We start from the raw sequence: 21,219 nt of genomic DNA, 5'->3' as shown, positions 1-21,219 counted from the left end.
CAATTATTTATTAACTTTCAATTTGTCAGTAACATTAAGAATTTTATCTCCCTCTTATCTCCATTATTTTCTCATTTCCTTAGACTCCTTTCGTAATAACTTTCCTAAATTTAGGCACAGGTATCTGTCCTCTATCTTTTGTAGTCTTTCTTTTCCTGCTTCTAATATATTTAAAGAATTTTTGATTGCTGGGCTTCAAGTTATTAATTACATCCGCCTCAATTGTTTTTTCACATTTCTCATTATCTGCTTGCACCTCCACTATGCAAGTTTGTACTCTTTTTTGCTTTCCTCATTCGGGCAAGGCTTCCATTTCCTACAGGAAGTCTTCTTTTTTTCTAATAGCTTCCTTGACACAGCTTGTTAATTATGCTAGTGACTTCTTGAACTTGGTCTTATTTTTCCTAACCTGTAGTATACATTTATGTATTTTTAATATGTATATCCCACCATTTTCCTGCTATAAACCCAATCCAGCTTACTTAATCCTCCTCCTCCTATTTTATCCTCACAACAAGCCTTTTAGGTAGACTAGTCTGAGAGTTAGTGGCTGCCCCAAAGACACTCGGTCATGGTTGGGTGGGAACTAGTCTGGCTACCTAAGCTTCTATTATTGTGGTTTTGAATAACTTCCAATAACTTTGAAGGGATTTTATCCTCCTGACACCTCTTTTCAACTTTTCTACAACTTCTCTCATTTTAGAGAAGCTTCCTCTTTCGAAGTCAAATATGACTCTGTAACTAACAAAAGTTACATGCTAAGATCCAGTGTGGTGTTATGGTTAAGAGCACAGGACTGCAACTCAGGCAATTGGGATTCTAGTCCCCACTCAGCCATGTAGCCAAATGGGTGAATTTGGGCCAGTCACAGACTCTCAGTCCAACCTACCTCACTGGGTTGTTGTGGTGGGGATAAGACTGAGAGCAAGAGGAGGAAAATGATGTAAGCTGCCTTGAGTGAGAAAAACTGTGGAATATAAATCTGATAACTAAGAAGCCCATAAGAGCAGAGAACATTTACAATTGCTCCAGTCTTTTCATAACCATAGGTTTTGCTGCTTGAACTCCAGGCTCCTGGGAAGCATCATATGAACTAGGGAATTGCTTGTTAACTAGGCCTTTCACAATTTGGAAGGCTCTAAACATACCTAGACCCCTTTCTTTGAGAGTAAAAATGATGATTGTAGCACCTAACCTTAGTTGCATTTAATCTGGAACTATTTATTCTTTGAAATGTTTTTTGCATAATTTTTCTCACATTTCCCTTTTACTCACTAGTGTTATTGGGTGCAATCCAACAAGATGCTTTTGCCTCCGAATCCCTTATGCCCTGCCAGTTTGATCCAGAGAAATTCCAACAGATAGGGATGGGTACAATTTTCTCACCTGTCCTCCCCTACTTCCTAGGTCTCCACTCCACAAAACCTTCCCAAGGGACTGGCCAACCCTGCTAAATGGGGTGAGCTCAGAATGCTGTGATATATCACATGATCTCAAACTCCTTACAAAAGAATATGGCATAATTTTTAAATCTGTGGTTGGAAACCAAGGACTTCAATATACAAGAGCTAATATAAAGTGCATTGTGCTACGTAAGGAACCTCTAGCACAATGCCATTGGAACTAGCTATGGCTCCCAGACAGTGTCTAGGGGCCATAAGATAACTTCAGATGCCCAGATCCAAGGCTGGAAACAAATCTCCAAGCTCAGAGCTGGAAATCTGCACTCTTATCTCCCAACCCACATTGTAGTCAGAATAGAAAAAATACCATGGCTTCTCTCCAAGGTTGACAGCAGGAGGGAAGGGAATTGCAGATGCTAGGATAAGAGGTACCCTACATTGTCTGCAGCCTCCTTCCCTCCTGCTCCAAAGTGCCTCAACTAGATGTTAACCAAGCAGTAATGCAGGGTGAGGTGAAGGTGCTGCTCTTTCCCCTGAACATAGGATTTTCAGATTCCTCCAAATTCAACATCTTTTCTCTGTATGTGCACTGCTATATTTAGTCTGAATTAGCATTAACGCGTGCTTGAATTGAATTGTTTTAAGCACATCAAACCATTACAGATGGTATTTCACTATATTACAGATCAACAATATGACTTCTGTAGTACATTACCTGCATCATCAAAACTGCTGTCATGTGAAATCAGTGATTTGCTCCGCCTTCTCATTCTTTTTGCTTTCTCCAATGAATGGTTTGCATCATGAGCACATCCCACATAAAACCAAAATGAGATGCTGAAACCTTCAGACATATGTGGCCAACAGTTTTGCCCAACCAAAGGCAAATGTATTGGAGCAACATGCCAAGAAGAAAGAAGATGGTGAGACAAACTCTCACCCTCTGGCTCCTTCTTTGCCTGTGCAAGTCTCACTCTTCTTAGTAGTCCTATGGTCTTGCTGTTGAGAGTGAGAGTGGGTTTTTGGGAAGGACTGCTTCCTACACTTGATATCTGATGCAAAGGAAATGAGATATGTTGCAAAGGCCTCATCTCGGTATTTGCTTCCAAAATCTTCAGAATTCCTTTAAGCAGAGTACTCTTAAGAAAAATGAACAAAATATTGGTTAGAAGATTGGCATACTTCAGTCTGGAACCTTCATAGAAAATATCAAAATTGTTTCCAAATTAACATTAGTAGTTAATTTTACTTCAAAGTGTATTCCTGTTATTATAAAATTCTTACCATACACGGAGTTTTTTCTAAAAAGATCCTTAAGAGAAGAGTCAGCTCTTCCGAACATGTTCTTGAGCTCATCAAAGACACTAGCAGATCCACCAGCACTTCCTGACATGCTGAAAAGCAGCATCATGGTTTGTTATAACATTATCATGACTTATTCTGAATGCTGCTAAAGCTGTTAAAACAAGCTGTTACAAGAAGATGGCAATTTCAGAAGTCATCCCATCAAGACTTCCAAGCTTCTTGCCCCTTTGATTGCAGTCCATTTCTCTTGCATCATAAAAATACTGATGTTGCATGCAGTTACAGTTAGAAAAGAAGTTTCTCGACACACATCCCTAAGTTTGTGTTTTACAGCTAATTAAGCTATTTTGGTTATAATTAAGCTATTTTGGTAGTATTTTCATCCTACTTCAGTGATCGACACACACATATTTAACAAAGGATTATCTAGCTATATATCTAGTATTTATTTCTTATTTCACTCCTCTTCAACATTTATTTCATATATATTCTCACTACCTTCAGAAACGTCAGAATGGGTTATGTTCTGGGGCAGACAATGGACAACCCAAGCCTTCCCTGGTTTAAACATTTCAACAGCAGCTTGTGCTTTGCAGACCCCCTCTAAAGGCAAACTATGGTAAAAATTCTCACAATACAAATCAGTTCATCTTCCTAGAAGAAACAGGAAGTTAGACGTTAATTTCCATGTAAGATTAGGGCACAATTTGGCAAAATTAGGCACATCCACTGATTTCACTGAGAAAGTTGAGAACACTATTAATACTCTCCCACTGACATAAAAGGCATGTATTCAGCCTTTACAGATTGTACTAATAGTTTTCAGAATTTCTCTCCATAAATATTCCATACAAACAAAAATCTAATATTCTTAACAACATATTTCTGCAGATGTATAAATGTATACCTTAACACTGCCTGTCTGAGTGTTAAACAGCATATAAAGGAATTGCTGCTTTTATTTACAACTCACCATGAAAACTGGCATCTGTCTGCGTCGATATGTGGAGGAATCCTCCCAAGAGACTCTTTACAGCACCCTTTAAGAAAATAAAATAAAAATATAGATTATGTATTGAACAATTCTCAAAAATACCCAAACAGTTCAGGAAGAGAGGAGGAAAGTCATGTGCAGTTGTCTCAATGATACTGTATCATGTATATCCATTTATAATAGCTATATCTATTAACAGCATGCTCCAAGATAAATATTAAGACAACTATGTTATAGATATAGCCTCATTTACCTGTTCCATAAGCAATGCTGCATTCTTTCCCTTCAGCCTGATTACTTTCAAAAAACTTTGGAAGACATGAGTGAGCACATCCAGGCTTGGGCTGCCAACAGAGAGTAAATGCAATTCCAGCATGCAGATTTCAGGGTATATTAATTCTCCTTGAATAAGATTTTCGGCTAGGTCACTTGGAAAACTGGAATAACCAAAGCATCCTTTTTCTTTCTTAATGTCTGTTCCTGGAATAGAAGACACCTGGTGAAATACAGTGATTCAACCACTAAATGTTTGTCCTATAGCTATTCCCCAACAATACCTTTCTATTACTTAGGAACTGATGGCATTGTCAGAAACCAAGATCTTCTGCATAGTCCAAGATCTTGTCTTATCTTGAAACATATAACCATCTTAAAGAAACTGAACATTTAAACCATGCAAAACAGACCTAATGATGTGTGAGACCGAGACCTTATGTGTGACGCTACCATAAGCATCTATTTTTAGATCTTACAGTATAATGATATAGTCATTTATCACTAGTACTACACAGAGACTCTTTTGTGTCTGGCTTTTTCAAGGAAACTCAGAATCCTAAAAGGCAACTACTTTAAAGACTGCATTATATTTTAATTTCTGCACCATTGCTATTAGACTACAGCCTCCATCAGCAAAACAGCAGAGTGATGTCAGTGAAATCTGACAAGTTTGTGAAAGATCAACTGCTGCGATCAACTTTTTGAGACTTCCCAGATCACAGGTACTGCTGCCACTATGACATGTTCACTATTTTAATTATCTGTGGCCTGTTATGTGAAAAACCAGATCTATGGGTTGTTGACCACAAATATCACATGAAAAGAAACCATGGTTTGTTGTTGGGTTATAAACTGTGGGTTGTTTAAAAAATGGGAACATGGGACCCCAGACACTTGAGTTGCTCTACCAGGCTACAGGGACTACAAGTAAAAGCAGAAAAAAAGGCTTTTTATGTGTCACTATTGCAGTATGCAAAGAAAATTGAGCCACAGAGAGGAATTATGTGAAGCTGAAATGAACAACCTAAGGACTAAGAAAACAAATCATGGTTTGTTTAATAGTTTGCTCAACAAATCCCAAGTAGGGCAACAAACTATAGTTTATGCAAACCATGGTTTAGCATTACATTTTACCCAGGCCTATACTTCCATCTTAGGAGAGTAGTCCACAAACATGAACTTAAAAAAAATGTAAAAGGGTAACATCAGTTTATTAGATAGAATTAGAAATCATCAGTCAACAAGAATGTATCATCAAACTATATTTATTGAATAATTTATTATAATTAAATCCTGTCCTTTCTCCTGCAAGGAACTCTGTGAAATGGTTAGACTAAGAGTCAGTAGGAAACCCAAAGTCACTCAGTGAGTTTCATGGCCAAATGGGGACTAGAACTTACATCTCTTGAGTCACAGTTCAGCACTCTAGCCACTGCACCACACTGAGTTCACAATCACTTTTATCTTTCACTCTGAAAGTGATTTCAAACTGACAGCTGTGAGAGAAGCTCAACAACCAATATAGATTCATCCATATAAGTTTTCAAAATGAAAGAGCTGGCTCAAAAGTTGCCAAATTGCATTTATATTGTAATATTCTCCACCAAATCCTAACTAAAACTCTTTCAGATAATTAAAATTCAGATCTGCTGAAAAATGCTACATTTCAAGAACACTCTTAATAGCAAGCCAAATACTACATATGAGAGTGCAGCATGAACTTCTGTGCCTAACAAATGTTTGTTGTTTAGGGATCATATTCCTTATATAATGCAGAAAGCAATCAAACAGTAATTGAGAAAATCATGAGTAGAAATATGGCAGGGAGGAATTCCAGTTTTTTTTTTCAGGGTGTTTTTTTTAGTGCTAAGCTACATTAAGTCCAAGTTCAGACTTACCTTCATCCTTGTTTTCACCATCATCAGAATTACTTTCACTATCTGCATCATAGCCTTCTTCTTCAGCAAAAAATTTAAAGCTACAGCACTGTGACTCTTCCGCTTCTTCAGATATATCACCTGGCTGAGGTGTAGACTCCTTTTCAGATAGATGGGTCTGTGAAATACATATTTTAAATGTTTAAGACAAGCATTTAGAAATATAGGCCACTATTTACAGATGATTCTGGGCATCACAGCATATTTGACCATACTAAAATATTTAAGGTAATATGGGTACCAACTGACTATCTGACCAGATATCTGAAGCCCTCATTAGTTTACTTTAAAATAACCCTCTTTTTCCATTACAGTTGTTAGATGAACCTATCATTTATACCATTTAATTCTTGTTCAGAGAGTAGGTGACACATAAAAGCTGCCAGAAGCCTGAAATCATGCTAAGCAGTTTAAATAAATTAGCAAGACTCTATTAACAAACTAGAATCCAGCAACCAAGTAATTATCATGTCTGTTCAAATTTACATATATACCCTAGCCTACAGTCCTCCACTCTACTACATTTCTTATGCTGGGATAGGCAACATGGTGCCTGCAAATACTAATGGTTCCCAGACACCTTTCTTGGTGCCTACCAAGGCCCTTCCACTTTTGTTCATTTTTTAAAAAACAAATACAGTTTCTTATGGCAGCTGGGATCACTTCTTAGCAAAGTGAAGGCTCCAGCTACTGCCATCTTCACTTCCCACAAATGCATCTGGCCTACATGATGGAGCTTACAGATATTTATAGTTAATGAAGGTGGTAGGCAGCTGCAGACATATCCTTTCGTCTGTAGTGCAGCCACCTTGGAAAAAAAGGGATAAAATAAAAAGGTGCTGAAAACTGTATTCACATGAGCTGTTCAGTGCCTTGACTCAGCCCCATCTCTGCCTTGTACACAGTCATTTAGGCAGGTTACTAGTCCTTTACGAATAGCCAAACTACCCATGGCAGCCATTTTGTGATGGTGCCCCAAACATTTCTCAAATTGCCAAATGGGCCCACGAGCCCCAAAAGGTTGCCTGTTCCTGCCCTTAACCTGTCTACTTTCTTGCAGGCAATGCAACACAGAACTTTCTGCTTCTAAGATCACAGATGAGATTTTTTCCAAGCCCTTCTTTTCAAATCTTCTCAGATATAAGGGTACTGACAAAAGGGAAGTTGAAAGGGGAAGTTAAGAGAATCAACTCACTCCAGAAAACTGGTGAGTTACTCAAAACTGTAATAGTAGTAACCCAGCTAGAATGCATGCCATAGGTACTTAGAAAATGCCAGAATTATCAAGGAAAACATCCTTCCTGTAACAGATGCTTCTGACAAGCTTGCGGAAAATAGGAAACATGTACTTTTGGCATAGCATACCTTTTCTTTCTTCTCTTCAGAATGATCCAGATCAGCAAAATAAGTTCCCAGTGCAACACGAAGCAAAGAATCAAATAAGGGCTTCACCAAGTCTGTTTCCATTATTCTGGATTTTGCAAGCTGGTCCCTCATTTCAAGTAATATGTCTTCCACGCTAAAATTCTACATTAAAGTAGATACAATTACATTTTCATGTTTTGATGAATGAGAACAGTACTAAAAGCATTTATATTTCCTTCTCTATTTGCATTCCTGGCCCTTGCACAACTGCCAAATGTAAGAACCACAATATATTGTTTATTCGCATGTTGGGGTCATAGCAAAGATTGCCATGACTATCTCTAGTTGAGTTTATGCATACATGCATGGCTCAAACTCTTTAAAGCCTCTGTTCTGAAATGAGAATACCCTCTGACTGGTAAGAAAAATTACATAAGTTTTGTGAAAGAAAATAGCAAGATAACTGCATAACGAACTGAAAAATTTGGCACGATAGTGACTAAGCTTTCACACTGCTTATATTTTGGCTAAATTCATTAAATTCCCTCAGGTTAAATACTGCAACTAGATCCCTCTGGAGATGAATTTCACAGTTGTTCTCTACGGGATTTCCTCTTATTACTACAACAACTGATCTCTCCTTCAGAGAATTCTCCACCCTGTAAAATTCTGGAATTAACCTGCTGCTGTTGGAATTGTTTCTGTAATTTTATTAAATATACTTTGAAGTTTAAGTTGGTATGATGAAAGTTAGGATTTAATACAAAACAAATTGTTGCCATCACATTACCTGGACAAGAGACTCCATTTCTGGCTTCTGCTGGAAATTACTAGCACTATGTAAACAAATTGCTAGCAGAGCTTCCAAAAGTCTTATGCCTTGGCGCGACCACTCATTTTCTTGCATTAAAGCTCTTTTTGTTTCTTCAGTACCATCAGCTGAAGTTTGTTCATCATGATAAAGCCACTCATATTGCTCTACACTATCAAGATTTTCATCAAGGCTATCACGGACTGATTGGCCTCTTTCACTGCTCAGTACCAACTGTGATAAGTCACTTTTGAAAGAAATCTCAGTAGGTTTTTCCTCCTCGCCTTGTTTCTTTGTTCCTTTCATGGCAATTTTCTGAATAATCATGACTATTAATCTATGACATACTTCAAAACCACCAAGCCTGTGGAACTGTCTTTGGAAAACTGAGCTGCACAAATAGATCCAGCGACACACTGACCAAATATCTGCTGCTCTGTGGATATGTTCCAAGGAAGGTAAAGACAAACTCTCAGGAGACAGACAAGGCAATCTGTGGCTCAAAGGTTCACTAGCTGTACTATCATAACCTGAAGTATCTTCAGAATCATTAGCTGAATCTCGGTCAGCATCTGCTTCCTTAGTGACACATAAAAAAGCAACACAGAGAAATATATTTATCATGTTGACATGAACATCTTGACCAAATGATTTCTTCTTCTTTGGATAAACTTCTTTGAGCCCAGCATAAAATTTGCTTAAGCTTTGAGGCACATCTGAAGTTTCTTGCTGCCTATGGACTAAAGCATCCAGGTCCAATGCAGATTTTTTTTGTTCATTGTCTAAGCCATCTAGATCTGGTATCAATTGGTCCATCTGCTGCTCTCCAAGGGAAAATATTAATGTTTCAAATACTTTCAAGGAATAGCTTCGTACACAGTCCAAGTAATTTAGTTCAGTTATCTGATTTATTCCATTGCAGTTTAAGAATAATTCTCGTATTATTCTGTGTAGAAAAGCAGATATTATCATCAATTAGATAAAAAAAGCAAAAAATAATACATTCTGTATCTTTGCTATTCTCTTTTGACTACTTAGGCCATAATCCAACACAGGGGACAGGTTAACACATTATGTTAAGCCAAAATGCAAACATGCTACAGTGGGTTGGCTGTTCAGTGAACAAGCTGAAATATACCTCACAGACATTTGGGTTTGCTGTGGCTTGTTCTCCTCTCCCCTCAATTCTGGCTCATATCTCAGCTCTCTTTGCAACAGAACCCATCTTATCTCCTTGCCTGGGCCGCCTCTCAACTGCAGTTGTTATTTTTCATTTGCCAAATTTTAAAACTGTTTTCAATGTTTCAGAAGCACATGTGTTCGTAGTTTTAACATCATTACTGTTCCAAACTTTTGCAAGTGAGCAGCAGCACACCTTTGCCTGTCTGATATGTGCAGTCTTGCCCAGTCACTGTACTTGTACATTGATCCTGGTGTGGGGACAGTATCTCCCCCTTGACCATGTAAACTGCTTACATTTAAATGTTGGGCTGGATACTTGTCAGTGCTTCCTCAAGACTCCAGCAAGTCCAGAAAGGGGATCTGCAAAAAGGTGGGGAGAATTAATAACTCCCATTTCTGGAGTAGCTGGAGAATTGGAAAATCTGAAAAAGCAAACACTGAGAAGTATGAGCTCAACATTTAAAAGCAACAGGGTTACTTTGCCAAGGGGAGAATATGGTTCCCCCATCTTTTGGTGCACTTGCTCTGGTCATTTCCCCACCACCATTTTTGGTACTTCAGAACCAAAAAAGGACTGGATGTGGTACTCCATCCATCCTTTGCAGCTGTGCACAATTTAGCCTATACGGAGCCATGTCTTGTCAGTTTAATTGTATGTTACCTACTTCACTTCACCATTCCCTTTGACAACTGAAACATACAAAGAAATTGACCAGGCAAGACTATACAAAGCAGACAGGTGAAAGTATGCTCTTGCATACTTGCAAAGGAACTGGGTCGGGGTGGGAAAATAAGATAAACAAATTTTGAACACATTGGCATATCCTCAAAGCACTGGGGGAAACATTGCAAATGACTGACAGTCTTTTCAAAGTCACATTTGGGAAACTGCATAGCTTTTGCAGTCACCAGCAAAAGAGGAAGGATGTAGCACTGGCAAGATCACAAAGAGGTGCATAGCTTTTTTTGCCGCTCTTGTCAAGTGGCTCTGTAGCCAATCCTGGCAACCAACAATAAAGTCACAGACTATATGACAACCCACCATGGGTAAGCCAAACCTTAGAAAAAGCCAAGGGTTCTTTGGGTGGCTTGTTAAGGAAAATTAATCCCCCCGCCCCCCCAGTGGAGAACACATGGGTTTGGATGACACGACTGCTCGCCATGGCTGTCATGTTACGAGAACCCATTCAGAGTAGGTGTGCTGTTAAAATACTTACTTAAAATAGACTTAAACAACAATAAATACATGTATAGATTATCTAGTACAAATCAGTTTGGCTTTTAACATTAATAAAGAATAAAACAATATCTGAGCACAAAGTTAACTTGTGTTGGCCATTCACTAAAGATAGAAATGTGTACTTCAATTCATGCTCAAGAATTTTTCAAAAGACTATTCTATTTGTTTTTTCTGTACAGAGTTAAGCATCTGATGTTTTAGAGTCTTTCTACATGAGGCATTTATTGTGCATGCATGATTCCTCATTCACTGTAATTTGCAAGTGCTTTACATCAGTGGTTTTCCTTTTTCTGCTGTGTTTTCTGCTGGGAAGGAAAAACACTGGGGTGGGCTTGTGCCAAGAGGGTTTTCTCATCCAGTCTGTGCTGGTATGTATGGGGGTGTTGAAGCGGGATTCGCTGTATTTCAGTATTTAAAATTATGAATATTATTAACTAACTTTTATTGATTTTGTATTGCTTTGCTGCTAATATTGTATTTGAATTCGTATTTGGTATAAGTATAGTATTGCATTTATACTGATTTTGCTATTGTAAATTTTTGATCACGTATTCTTGAAAAGAAGCAACAGTAGATTTCACAGTAGCCTTATTTGATTTACATATTGCTCTCTAAAAAATCCAGTTGTATTCAATTACATTTAATTTCAATATTTTATTCTTTTATTAGTATTTTTACTTCTCAGTTTCTGGTTATTTTAGAGAATTTTCATTTTTGGTACTATGTTTAAAAACTAATACACAAAAAATTATATTATGTATATAATGCTTTTTATTTCTGCCTCAGCAGTCCCTGAAATAATTTTTCTATTTTTGCCAGTCCCCAACTGTAAAAAGGCTGAAAACCACTGCTTTACATGATGTTGTCATCCTGCAGGACTTCTCTTGGTCTTTGCGACCATTTCCATGTTATTTCTTAGACTGAAGAGAGTGTGCATGAAATGTTTGTGCAATTCCACTATAGCACAGCACCATCTAATGTTTGTGTAATAGAACATACACAAGCAGTGAAAGAAAGCTCCAGAACAAGAACAATCTTAAATCTAAAGGAGCCAATCTTAATCTCACAAAAAATCCAAACACATCAGTAAAATGGCAGGTTAAAAGTTCATGCAGAAAAACCCTTTGAATATACTGCCTGTCATTTTTTTCCTTCTATGTGTTACATCCCATCAAGTCATCTCTGACTTATGACGACCCTATGCATGAGAGCCCTGCAAAATGGCCTGTCCATGACAGTTCCATTCACCTCTTCCAAGTTCAATGCTGTGGCTTCCTTTATGGAGTCAATCCACCTCATATTTGCTCTTCACTTTTGTCTTCTGCCTTCAACTGTCCCTAAAATAATTCTCTTCTCCGGTGAGTCTTGCCTTCTCATGATGTGTCCTGATTATGACAGTTTCTGTTTTGTCATTTGCTTCTAAGGAAAGCTCTGGCTTGATTTGATCTAGGACCTGTCTTTCTGTTGTTCCAAGCTATTCTCAAAGTTCTCCTCCAACACCATATTTTGAATGCATTGATCTTCTTCCTGTCAGTTTTCTTCGCTGTCCAGCTTTCGCATCCATAGATTGTGATTGGGAATGCAATAGTTTGGATGATTTTGGTCTCCAGTAAAACGTTATTACAACTTATGATCTTTTCTAGTTCCTTTGTTGCTGTCAAGGATCAGCTGAGAATGCTAACTTAGCTTATATGATCTGCATGCCAAGCCTTGGGATGACAGTATGAAATTAGAGATTTTCAATGGCCTTCTCCTGCATGAAATGGGATCCAGCTATAACAGTTTTATGTTTTTATTTACTGGTTGCATTCAGATGACACCTGCAAATAAACTACATCAATTGATCTCACTGTGTGTTGCCCCTCCCCTTCCTCCTATGCACCTGTAAATGTGGGGACTCACAATTTTCCACTTTCCTGAACAGTGAAAATTTAAAAATGGTGCACACTGAGAAAAAAATCAGATCTAACAGAAAACTATACTCCATCCCTTTTCACCAGCAAAGATCTGCTAGTAGGTCCATTTATCACTTGACAAATTGCTTTTTGACAGCTGTTGAATGAGAAGCAAATCAACAAACCTGTTTGTAAGCCAACTTTGTCAATGTTTGTAGACAACACTTCCTGTACTTAACAGGAGACACCATCCAGGGCAATGATGAGGCACATTTGAAATAGATAGAATTGCATCCCTGCAGAAGTCTGAAAATCATTCCAAAAATGAAAAAATGTGCAATTTTTTCATGTACTCAAGTACATTTTTTAAAAGGGTGGTGAACCAGTGACAGCTGCTCGAATGTGCTACTTGGGCATTTTGAAGGGGCAACCAATAGCTGTCCATCTGGAGATAGCAAAAAATGATACTTGGGGAAGAACTGTAAAAGGGGGAAAATCCCACAGCAACCACAAAAATTTACTTTTTGTGAGAGGGAAACCAAGCCAGTGATGTTTAGTACAAAGTGCCACTTGGGCATATGGTGAAATGGTTGTTACTGGTGGTGACTCAGACAAGCTCAGCAAAAGCAACAAGAGGTTTCCACTTTTATGTACCCACAGTGGGGTCAGTCATTCAAGTTTGAACAACACAACAACCCATCATGGGTACCATAACCTGCAGAAGAAGCTATGTGTTAAAATTAAATTCTTATAAAGCTAATCTAAGAACACTTAAATCTCATTGATTTCAATGGAAGCATGAAGTAACTTTCATTCTAAAATCAGTGGGTTTTGAAAGTGTTTAGCATTAGCTGGTAGATATGGTATTAAGCAATTACAGGAAAAATACAATAGACACAACTGAAAAAGAGGAAACAAATAATCAAGGAATAACAGGGACTTTGACAATAGAATTGCATGCATGACTGTGATTACTTAGAAGGCTGACAAACTGAAAACACTACTATAACACAACCATATTTGTGTTTATACTTATGTATAAGTATGCATACTTATGTATAAACACAAATATAATACAAAGTGATTAGCCAATGGTATTCGCTTCTAAAGAGACTTCATGTGCATTACAGAATGCTTATTTTGCTAGAAAGGATGCAACCATATTAGGCTCTTGCTTATGGGAAACATATTGTGTTTTGTTTATTTATTTAATATACATGCATGCCCCTTTTCTGCATAGAACCCATGGTGGCTTGATCTTAACAAAAAATGATGCTATATAACCTGGAAAACTGAATGGCCAATTTATCCATCCTAAACTGGTCCTCCTATATCCTATCGCATGAAATATTGTTCACACCTAGGGAGCTTCTAATGCAGGGATTGGCAACTCGTGGCCTTCCGGATGCTATGACCTATACCTCCCACCACCCCTTTTCACTGGCTATGCTGGCTAAAACTGATGCTAGTTATAGGTCAAAACATCTGAAGGGGCACATGTTGCCCACACCTATTCCAACAGTTACCAGTGGGCAAAATATCACTTTGTTGTTGAGAACCAGGAATCAGCCTTGTAACAAACTCTTGCCAATTTCATAACCCACTGGCTTGTTTTGAAATTGCCCAGAGTTCCACACAAGACCTATTAAACAGTGAAAGTTGTTTAGCAGTCAGTTTCCAACTTTACTGCACATGGACTTTTAACAACAATGAGCTTCTGATCCAACTAAAGCTTACACTACATCAGGATGGTAGACAAGCATGCAATCTTTTTTTTTTTTTTGTCACGCACAACAAAGAACATGAACAAACCTGGATTTAAACAGTGCAGGTAAAGTCTGTAAATAGATTTGAAGCACTTCCTGAGGCAAACATTTTTTATGATAGGCGCCTGTCTGACTGAGAGTTGCAGAAACATCGAGTTGCTGGGAGTGATGAGCCAATTCAACACCTCTCTGGAGCGCTGGGCTGAATATGTATATGTACAGCTTCCACTGAATAACTTCATTGGCTTTTTGGATCAAATTACAAATATGACTAGCTATCTGCATACAGTGCAGTTTATCATCTTCTTCAAAAACAAGGCTCTGGTATGCCTCCAAGGCATCCCACTTCAGCAACATATCTTCAGAACCTCTGCTGGGCAAAATTCCTTGAAACTTATAGGGAGTTGAAGAACTTGGTGCAGAAACAACATCAGTAGCATTCCCATGTAGGACATCATCTAGTTCAGCAAGTTGGTCACAGTCAATTGTACAAATGTTGCAAGAGGCCTGTGTCAGTTTTTGAGAAACTTGAGCTCCTCCCAATTGGTCCAATATAAATTTATTAAGGACGCTTAATATATGTGGCTGGAAGTTTTTTAATCCTTGTGATTTGAAAGAATGAAGTAAGGGGATAATTACAGACTTGGGGTCCATGCAACAACATATACCCACATTATGGATACCAGATAAGATCTGAAAACATACGTTGCCAAGAGAGAGTTGTTCCAGCAACCTCAGACACTGGTGAGCACAAACAGCAATGCAGCAACACCGGTCAGGATAATGAACCTCCCCATCTACCACTTCCTCAAATGGGCCCTTTGAGACTTGGTTTTTAAAAGTGGCAAATGGTAGTCCTGAGAGGTCTCTGTGATGATGCATGAAGTGAGAATACTCACATCGCCTGTGTCGTTTTCTCATACAGACAGACTGATGGAGTTGTTCTGACTTCACTTTTTTGATAGTGCTGATTATTTTCATAATGCTGTTGATGAGGGCTTTGAGATAATTTGAAGCCTCTGTGTTTACCTCACTGTCCCTTGCAACAAGCCATTCCAACTGAAGTACTGTGGTTTCAAACAGTTTGAATCCCTGGTGTTGTATGAATTCATGAACCAAATCAATTGCTTGACTAAAATAAATTGGATTGGAGGTTGCACTCTGAAGGCAGCAGATCAGGATTTGTAGAACTCCATCTATAAACTCTGGCAAAAGGAGTACTCTGTGGTGGTACCTTGAGAAGGCAAGATCATCCTTTACCTTCTGTAAAGCTTCCTGTTCTGTTGAAGCAAGAGGATCATGTGTTTTTTCCAACAAACATTTAGCTTTCAAAGCTGCTTTAAGTAAATCAATAAGATTCTTTCTCAAATTGCCAGGCATGATGTCAGAATTGTTAACATCCATAGCCATAAGATGCAACACTGTCCTAAAGAGCATCCTCTGAACCAGAGCAACTGATTCATCTGTCCAGCTTGAGGAAACGACTTCATTTTCAGCAGCAATTCTTGCAGTGTAACAATCTCCAAGCTTTGACAAGAGTTCTGTTAGTGTGGACACCACATTTGCTGCCAATGGAGACTTCTGATTCAATGTAATGTCAAACTTACACACTTTTTCAAGCAGCGAAAGTAAAACATGACACAAGTCAAAGGGAGAGTTGTCTAAGCAGTTGACTGATGATGTAGCTGTCTCTTCTGAAGCATGAGAATCAATTTCTTGAACTGGGATGATCTGTTTAGAATCATCTACGTTTTCCCTACTGGGATTATAACTCTGGACCTCTTCAGTTTCTAGAAAGATACATCTACCTGTAATATACTGTTCCTTAGGTGGGTTTATTAGAAATGGCTGTAGCAGTTGTGACCTCTTGTGCTTCATAATTACAGTAGTCTTCTCATCTGAATTGCCTTCTGAATCAGAGGTGGACAGCTGAGATTTCCTTGCATCTCTCACAGAATAGCGATGAGTAGTACTTTTGCGCTGACGTCGACTTTTCCAGGAAGAAGAATTTGATTTTACAGAAGTTTGAGTGGACAGATGAGCATTTTCTTCTAGCTGTTGCTTTTCCTGAGTAGATTTGAGAAAACTTGGCGTTGTCTCTTTGGTCAGGCATATATTAACCGAAAAGGGTAGATTAAAATCTATAGAAGACAGAAATCACAGTTAGATTATTTCAGCCTATATGAAGGTCTCAGAGACAGTTTAGATGTGAACCAGGAGTGTATGAGATTTAGGAGCAATCCTCAAGCTTATAGGTCCTTCTCTACCACACAAAGGTCTTTTAATGTGAACTGAGGCCTACACAGATGAGCAGGACATTGTTCTGTTTTATGCAGTTAGAACCTTCAGTGTGTGGGGCCCACTTGTGATTGGGATGATGTTTAAGACTCAGCCCAAATAACCAGCCATAAAAATAACTGACATGCTTCATTTACATGTGAGGCATGCTCAGCCATTAGTTACATATAGATGCTGAGAATACCCAGTCCTTGGATATTCTATAAAAAGTAAAGATAGCCAAGATTGTCCATGAGAAAATAAAATACAAAATCCACAGTTCAGCATTAGCCTTATTAGGAGCATTTAAAATGCCACAAAATAATGTGAACGTTTTTGAATTTGTTCTCCAAAACACTTCATCAGCCTAGGTGGTACAAAAAGCAGGGGGAGAACAAGTCCAAAAAGTCGGTGAGTTGTCCAGCCATGTAATCCTAGCCTCAAGACAAAGATTACATAATGAATTAATTACATCCAGCCTTATGGGACAAAGAAGTTGACACCCATTTCTGAAACTTGCACAGGCCAATGATAACAGAGATCAATTTTTTGCCTTGAGCAAAATTCACAGGTTCTTGGTTAGGCAGAAAGTAGAACTAAAGAGAAACGTGTCAGTCCTTATATGATAAACGCCAGAAATTAATTTTAAGTAGTACACCAGGTAAACGAGTCAACTGAAGCCAAATTGAAGCCTTGGGGACCAAACTTTTATACCATACTCTGGCATTCAACATTGGGGTGAAAAGCCCAGCTTGTCCACAAAACAACTGTCAAAGCTCTCTGCCACTGTGAACTACCTGCAGTTCATGAACACTGATTATTTACTTCAAAGCTGTAATGTGATCTTATCAAGTGCTTTAAAAAGTATAAAGCATTTTATAAGGAAGGTAGTAAGATATAAGGTCTATAACCATAAGGCTTTTGCATATGAAAAATGCAAAGTAATTGTAGAACACTATATTCAGAACCAGGCATCCAAGTATATATTTTAATTCACATGTTCATACTGCAGAAGCACCTTTTAAATAAACAACAGTATTCAATGCAGACCACACAATAGTGATATGGCTAGTGGAATGAAAAACTAATAGTAAGTGAAATTACTGAAAAAAAGCAAAAATGCTAGTTTCCAGAATAGGGCAGGTCAGTGGATCTTGCAAAAGCAGAGTGTTTCCACTTGTTTCTAGAACTGTTTTAAGTGATGTGCAAGTGGTTGCTTCTATAAATATAAGGAGAGGAGGAAAGGAGGCAGTATTGGATACTGCCCATAATATATAAGGAACATCTACCTGTTGCCTTTTCTTCTTGTACAGGTATTTTCCATACTAGTGGCAGAAGTGACAGGAGGAGAGTAAGGAGGTCTTCTCGGCAGGTCAACTCCTATTTGGGAAACACAGTCTTGTTTATATTTCATATATATTTCATATAAACAAGAGTTAGAAATTGTCATCTACCATAGATTAAAAACCAAGGTGGGGTTAAAGAGGTGTGTTTTATGTTTTGTTTTACTTTCCTTTTCCAAAGCTCCCAGTATTTTTTTTCTAGTGCTAACAATATATTAATCTGAAGTTCAGCTGTAACACACTTCCCAATGACAATCAGACCTAATATGTTACAATATGCTGTACCTTAAAGGAATTTTCTATAGCCTGCAATGAAGCTTTTCATTCTGAAAGAACTGTTCAGTAGACACTATGGATGTGCTGAACTGGTCTCTAAGTTTGGTAATGAAGTGCAATAAATGGAAGCCCAATCCAAACAAGACTGAGATGCTGTTGGTACTGGTTGTTCTGCCTTGAACAAGGATATTTCACCTGTTCTAGATAGTTTGCGATTGCTCATTGATCCAGCTTTGTCAAAAATCACAAATAGCCCCTGTAGCTTGAAGTACCTTCAAGTGATCTAAGGTTAGTACATCAGCTAAAACTTTTTCTGGATAAAGATAGGCTTGCTGTAGTTATCTATGGAAATCTCCAGGTTAGACTAGTGCAATGCACTGTACATGCAACTTTGGAAACTACATTTAGTGGGTTGAGAATACAGCTGCTGGATTGCTAATTGGGGCTGGGTCCTGGGCACATTAGTCAAACATTTGACCTGGCTTCTGGTCTGCTTCCAGACACAGTTCAAAGATGAGTCTATCTTCTTAAGCTCTTTATGGCTTTGAAGATTTGAAGGATCACATTCATCCACATAAGCCTGCCAACAGACTAATGTCATCAGAAATCCTTCTCCAGATGCCCGTCAGAAAGTATTCAATGAAGCAGAAGTGCACAAGAGGCACATGAAAATGTCAAGAATTCCACTGATTTCTGATTCAAACCAAAGAAGAGCCATGGTGGATCAGACCAAGGGTCCAACTAGTCCAACATCCTGTTCACACAGTGGCCAAACACAGGAAACTTACAAGCAGGACCCCAGCAACTGGTGTGCATAGGTATGCTACCTCTCATACTAGAGCTCACATATAGCCATCAGAACTAATAGAAACTGATAATCAAATCCTTCATGGATTTGCCGAATCCCTTTTAAAGCCATCCAAATTGGTGGTCATTAGCTACATCTTTTTGAAGTCAATTATTATGCACTTTCTAAAGAAGTACCTTTAATCTGCCCTGAATTTCCCACATATCAGCATCACAGGATGTTCTTGGGTTCTAGTGTTATGAAGGGAAATGTCTTCTCCACACCATGCATAATTTTGTACACCTCTATCACGGCTCCCCTCTTTGCTAAGCTAAACAATCTCAGCTGTTGCAACCATTCCTCATAAGGGTGTTGTTTTAGCACCATGATCATTTTACTTGCCCTTTTTTACACTTTTTCCATGGTTTGTTGGAACAGGAACAGGATGTCTTAAGTGGACCATAATCTAGAAAGTCTTCAGATTCATAATCATTATTATAACTATTATTATCAACAACAGTTCTATACTATTCCACATCTACACTGATTTCAAACTGAGGAACAATAAAAAATAATAATAAAACACAATCAACAAATTTAGTAGAATTATCAGTTAGCTTTTAAAAAACCAGTATCAATAAAATGAGTGGCTGCCTGAGAGGGAAAGAGGGAATCACCACACTCACAGCTGTACCTGAGGGGATTCTAACTATGTTGTACAGCCATGCAGAAACAGTAGCAGCACCTCATCTGATGACCTTAGTGACCAAGAACACTGATAAAGGAGAAGGAACTCTCTCAAATATCCTGGTCCTAAGTTATCTACAACTCTGTAAATTAGTAACACCTTAGACCTGGGTAGGTAATGAATGAGCAGCCCATGCAATCCCAGCAGAAGTTACATGCTCAAAAGAAGCAGATCCTCACAACAGCAACAACTGACTTGCTGCATTCTGTGCCAGCTACAGCATCCAGACCAGTCTTAAGGGCAACTGTGCATAGAATACATTACAGTAAGCCAGTCTTGAGGTGACCAAGCTATCCTTGTCTAAGAGATGTTGCAGACCCTAGCTGAAGCTGGTAAAAGAAAGGCATTCTAAGCCATTATGATAGACTTCCCCAGCCTTCTGCCTTCCAGACACATTTGGACTGCAACACCTAAAATGGCCCTGCTGGATGGGAATTCTGGGAGTTATGGCCCAAATGCCTCTGAAGGCTACCAGGCTGGGAAAGGCTGCATTATGACAACTTGGACTTCTAGAAGCTTCAATGGATCTAGGAGTTCGCCAAATCATGAACATGTTATTTCAAAGGAAATGCAACCTTGTCCAGAACAGGCAATAAGCCTATATCCAGGATTTGGGAACTTCTTACCTACAAGTCTTTCATCTTGCCAGAATTCAGTTTCAGTTTATTGGCCCTCATGTAGTCCATCAATGAATCCAGGCACTAGTCCAAGATCTGCATAGCCTTACCTGATTCAGAAGTCACAGGGAAATAGAGCTTTGTGCCATCAGCATACTGGTGGCCCTTATCTCCAAATCGCTAAATGATCACTCCCAAAAGGTTCACACAGACATTGAACAACACTGGAGATAAGACGGTACCCTGAAAATGTACCCACAGCTCAACAGGCGAGAGACCTAGGAACAGTCACCCAGTAATACTATCTGGCCCCTTCATGGATCACTGCCTTGTCGTGGCAAAAGGGCTTGTGTAGTTCAATGAAGCTATGAGCTATGCCTTGCAGGGCCACACAAGACGGACAGGTCATAGCAGAGAGCTCTGGCAAAACATGATCCACTGAAGAAGGAAATGGCAACCCACTCCAGTATCTTTGCCATGAAAACCCCATGGACAGTACCAAAAGGCAAAAAGATATGATGCCATAAGATGAGCCCCTCAGGTCGGAAGGTGTCCAATATGCTACTGGGGAAGAGCAGAGGACTAGTACAAGTAGCGCCAGAAAGAATGAAGTGACTGGGTCAAGGCTGAAAGGACACTCAGTTGCTGATGTATCTGGTGGTGAAAGGAGAGTCCAATGCTGTAAAGATCTATACTCCATAGGAACCTGGAATGTAAGATCTCTGAATCAAGGCAAGCTGGACGTGGTCAAACAAGGGATGACATGACTGAACATTGACATCTTAGGAATCAGTGAACTAAAATGGACCGGAATGGGTGAATTTAATTCAGATGACCATCAAGTATACTACTGCGGGCAAGAATCCCTCAGAAGAAATGGAGTAGCCTTCATACTCAATAAAAGAGTAGGAAAAGCAGTACTGGGATACAATCTCCAAAATGACAGAATGATCTCAGTTCGAATCCAAGGCAAACCATTCAACATCACAGTAGCCCA

At 38.8% G+C, this 21,219-nt stretch overlaps 1 protein-coding gene across 3 annotated transcripts in view; it reads right to left on the bottom strand.

The window, feature by feature from the left end:
* The window catches only part of LYST (lysosomal trafficking regulator), a 115,275-nt gene that overhangs the window by 76,042 nt on the left and 18,014 nt on the right, over nucleotides 1-21,219 (bottom strand). For all 3 annotated transcript variants that reach the window (XM_044420019.1, XM_044420004.1, XM_044420012.1), the window contains exons 4-12: nucleotides 17,741-17,831; nucleotides 14,221-16,315; nucleotides 8,071-9,037; nucleotides 7,281-7,442; nucleotides 5,877-6,033; nucleotides 3,956-4,182; nucleotides 3,682-3,748; nucleotides 2,688-2,797; nucleotides 2,119-2,542 (exon numbers count right to left, since the gene is read on the bottom strand). In XM_044420019.1, coding sequence (XP_044275954.1) covers nucleotides 2,119-2,542; nucleotides 2,688-2,797; nucleotides 3,682-3,748; nucleotides 3,956-4,182; nucleotides 5,877-6,033; nucleotides 7,281-7,442; nucleotides 8,071-9,037; nucleotides 14,221-16,315; nucleotides 17,741-17,831 — 4,300 coding nt within the window. The remainder of the gene's footprint in view (nucleotides 1-2,118; nucleotides 2,543-2,687; nucleotides 2,798-3,681; nucleotides 3,749-3,955; nucleotides 4,183-5,876; nucleotides 6,034-7,280; nucleotides 7,443-8,070; nucleotides 9,038-14,220; nucleotides 16,316-17,740; nucleotides 17,832-21,219) is intronic.

The sequence above is a fragment of the Varanus komodoensis genome, unplaced genomic scaffold, assembly GCF_004798865.1.
Source record: "Varanus komodoensis strain SLA01 unplaced genomic scaffold, ASM479886v1 scaffold1, whole genome shotgun sequence".
Lineage (NCBI taxonomy): Eukaryota > Metazoa > Chordata > Lepidosauria > Squamata > Varanidae > Varanus > Varanus komodoensis.
This window is presented reverse-complemented; position numbering and strand designations above follow the sequence as displayed.